Source organism: Chlorella variabilis (assembly GCF_000147415.1).
Source record: "Chlorella variabilis unplaced genomic scaffold CHLNCscaffold_11, whole genome shotgun sequence".
NCBI lineage: Eukaryota > Viridiplantae > Chlorophyta > Trebouxiophyceae > Chlorellales > Chlorellaceae > Chlorella > Chlorella variabilis.
The window spans coordinates 508,136-511,019 of NW_005435077.1; the positions used below are offsets into that span (position 1 = coordinate 508,136).

Below are 2,884 nucleotides of genomic sequence, written 5' to 3' on the forward strand. Positions count from 1 at the left end.
CGCGGCCGCGCCCGCCGCTGCACGACGGCGCGTGCTGCTGCTGCGCGGCCGCGGCGGGGGGCGAGGTGTCTGGGTGGTATCCCTCCAGCTGCAGGTGCGCCATGACCTGAGGGAGGGAGGTGGTGTGTGGCAGTCAGCAGATGAGAGCGCCATGCGGGGCAGCTTGTTGCAGCGAGGGCGCCGTGCAGCTCAGCCTTGCCCAAACGCACAACACACACAGCTTTACATGCAAACAACCTACACACACACGCACACAGCCTGCATGCAGCCACCCACCATGTTGAACACGGAGTAGCTGGAGAGGCCGCCGGTGAAGACCTCGTTGGAGCCGCGCTGCCTGCGGCACGGCACGGCACAGCGTGGCACATCACGGCACAGCGTGGGGCACAGCACGGCAGGGTGCAGCACAGCAGGGCACAACGGGGCACATGCATGGCACGAAGCAAGCAAGCGTGCGTGGTGCCGAGGAGCACGCGCCATGCGCGGCGCCAGCCTGCCCATTCGGTGCTGCATAGATGCGCAGCGGCGCGGCTGCAGCCAGCCGCCCCCCAGCCTCTGCCGCACGCAGCCGCGGGGCCGCGGGCCGCACCTGAGGAAGGCCTTGACGGCGAGGCAGAGCGGGCGCAGCGGCGGCACCACCAGCACCTGCCGCCGCACAAAGTCGACGGCCTGGGCGCCGTTCTCAGCGCCCAGGCTGACGTCAGCTGCCAGCCCACCGCCTGCAGGAGGATGGAGGGAACAGGGGAAAGATGCGAGCAGGTGGGGGAGTGGCAGGTGAGGGTATGGACTGGCAGGGGCAAGCCCAGCAGCCGGGCAAGGGGTGGAAAGGGGGGGGCAGGGCGCCGGGTGCTGCGGCGCAAGCACCCGGCGCCGCGGCATCCATGTGCCGCCGCCCGCCCTCCCTCTGCCCTTGCCTGCCCTTCACGCGCAAGTTCCCCAACCCAGGCCCAGGCCCACCCGCCACTCACCCACGTCTAGCCGGCACTTGATGATGGGCACGCGAGCCTCGATGATCTGAGCCTTCCCGGTCAGCAGGCGGCGCTGCGGCACGGCGGGCACGGGGTGGGAGCGGGGGGGTGGGTCACAGGGCGAGCACGGCAGGCTGGCGGGGCGGGGCAGGCAGGCAGGCGAGGCGGCACCAGGGCAGCCAAACAGCCAACCAACCCAGCTGTGCGCACCAAGGCACACACATTACCAGCCACCCGCCCGCCACACACATGCGCACACACACACGCCCCACCACAGCACGCCACCACCAGCACCACCATCCCCACCACCACCACCGCCACACACCACCACCACACCTCCACCACAGCCGCCACACTCCACCACCACACACCACCACACACCACCGCCGCCACACACCACCACCACACGCCGCCACACACCACCACACGCCGCCCACCTGCAGCAGGGTGTCCAGCAAATCCTCCAGCAGCTCCCCCAGCTGCTTGCGCTGCACGGGCGCGAAGCCGGTGCCCGCGCGCGCCAGCGGCGGCCCCACCCCCAACACCACAATGTCCAGGTCGGAGCCGGGGAGCGCGAGCCCCGTGGCCTGCGAGGGGGGCAGGGCAGGTGGGGGCAGGCAGGCACGAATGGGTGAGGGCAGCACAGGCAAGCCGGCGCAGGCAGGCAGCAGGGGAGAGGTGTCGGGCTCGGCGTGCGGCCAGCGGCTGGCCACAGAGGCAAGCAGGCGCCGCGGGCCCCCGCTGCTTGCCTGCGATCCAAACAGCGCGGTGCGCGACTGCGGCCACAGGCTGCGTGCCGCCTCGCTGACCGCCAGCACCGCCTGCTGCACGGCTGCCACCTACAGGGGGATGGCGGGGCAGGGAACGCGCGGGGGGCGGGGAGGGGAGGTTAAGGAAGAAGGTTAAGGAAGAAGGCCACCTGGGCTGGCAGGAGCTGGCCACAGGGCCACGGCTGGCTGCAACTGAGCCACGCCATCATCCGCCTGCCCTCCACCCGAGGCCTCCCGCACACACATCCATCCACTAGCAGCACCATACACACTACCCCCGCATGCGCAGCCCAGCAGGCGCGCCGAGGCCCCCCCGGCAGGCGGGCGCACCTCTGTGGGGGTGGGCGTGGCGCGGGCCGCAAACGCCGCCACCTCGTGATGCAATGGCGACAGGGCGCTACCCTGCTGCTGCTGCTGCTCCTGCTGCTGCTGCTGCCACTGCTCCTGCTGCTGCTGCATCTGCTGCTGCTGCTGCCACTGCTGCTGCTGCTGCCACTGCTCCTGGTGCTGCTGCGGGAGGCCCGCCCCCTGCTCCACCAGAGGCTGCACCGCCCGCTGCAGCAGCTGCTGCATCAGCGGGTTGCCGCCGTCGCCGCCCGACTGCTGCGGCGGCGGCGGCCACCCCTGCTGCTGCTGCTGCCACGCCTGCTGCTGCTGCGCCTGCGCCTCCGCCTGCTGCTGCTCCCAGAACCAGTGAGGCGCCGCCGCCGGCGCTGCTCCTGGCGCTGCCGCCGCCGCCGCGCCGTCGCACGAGCGCAGGTAATGCCCGCCGTGCGCGGCCACAGCCGCCTGCAGCGCAGGCCCGTGCCCGTCGCCTGCTGGACCACCAGCGGCCGCCGCGGCCGCCGCCGCCGCCTCCGAAGCATCCCCCTCGTCCTCCTCATCACTCCCGCTTGCCTCCCCCTCCTCCACCTCCCCCTCCTCCACCTCGTCGCCGCCCGCAGCGGGGCCCAGCCAGCCCCCCGCCAGCGCCACGTCGGCCGCCACGGAGGCGGCGGCGCCGCGGTGCAGTATCTGCCGCCGGTACTCCTCCAGGTCAACAGCTGCCGCCTCCAGCACGCGCCGCTCCTCCTCGCGCAGCGCGCCGCACGCCTGGCGCCATCCTGCCTCCTCCCCGCCCGCCGCGCCAAACATGCGGTCCAGCAT

At 72.4% G+C, this 2,884-nt stretch overlaps 1 protein-coding gene across 1 annotated transcript in view; it reads right to left on the reverse strand.

Moving 5' to 3' along the window:
• Window positions 1–2,884, reverse strand: part of CHLNCDRAFT_134313 (hypothetical protein) — a gene marked incomplete at both ends in the record, with an annotated part of 9,038 nt that overhangs the window by 1,839 nt on the left and 4,315 nt on the right. The window contains 7 exons of the mRNA XM_005847365.1: window positions 24–106; window positions 277–337; window positions 590–719; window positions 969–1,041; window positions 1,406–1,555; window positions 1,682–1,807; window positions 2,069–2,809. Of these exons, the coding sequence (XP_005847427.1) occupies window positions 24–106; window positions 277–337; window positions 590–719; window positions 969–1,041; window positions 1,406–1,555; window positions 1,682–1,807; window positions 2,069–2,809 (1,364 nt within the window). The remainder of the gene's footprint in view (window positions 1–23; window positions 107–276; window positions 338–589; window positions 720–968; window positions 1,042–1,405; window positions 1,556–1,681; window positions 1,808–2,068; window positions 2,810–2,884) is intronic.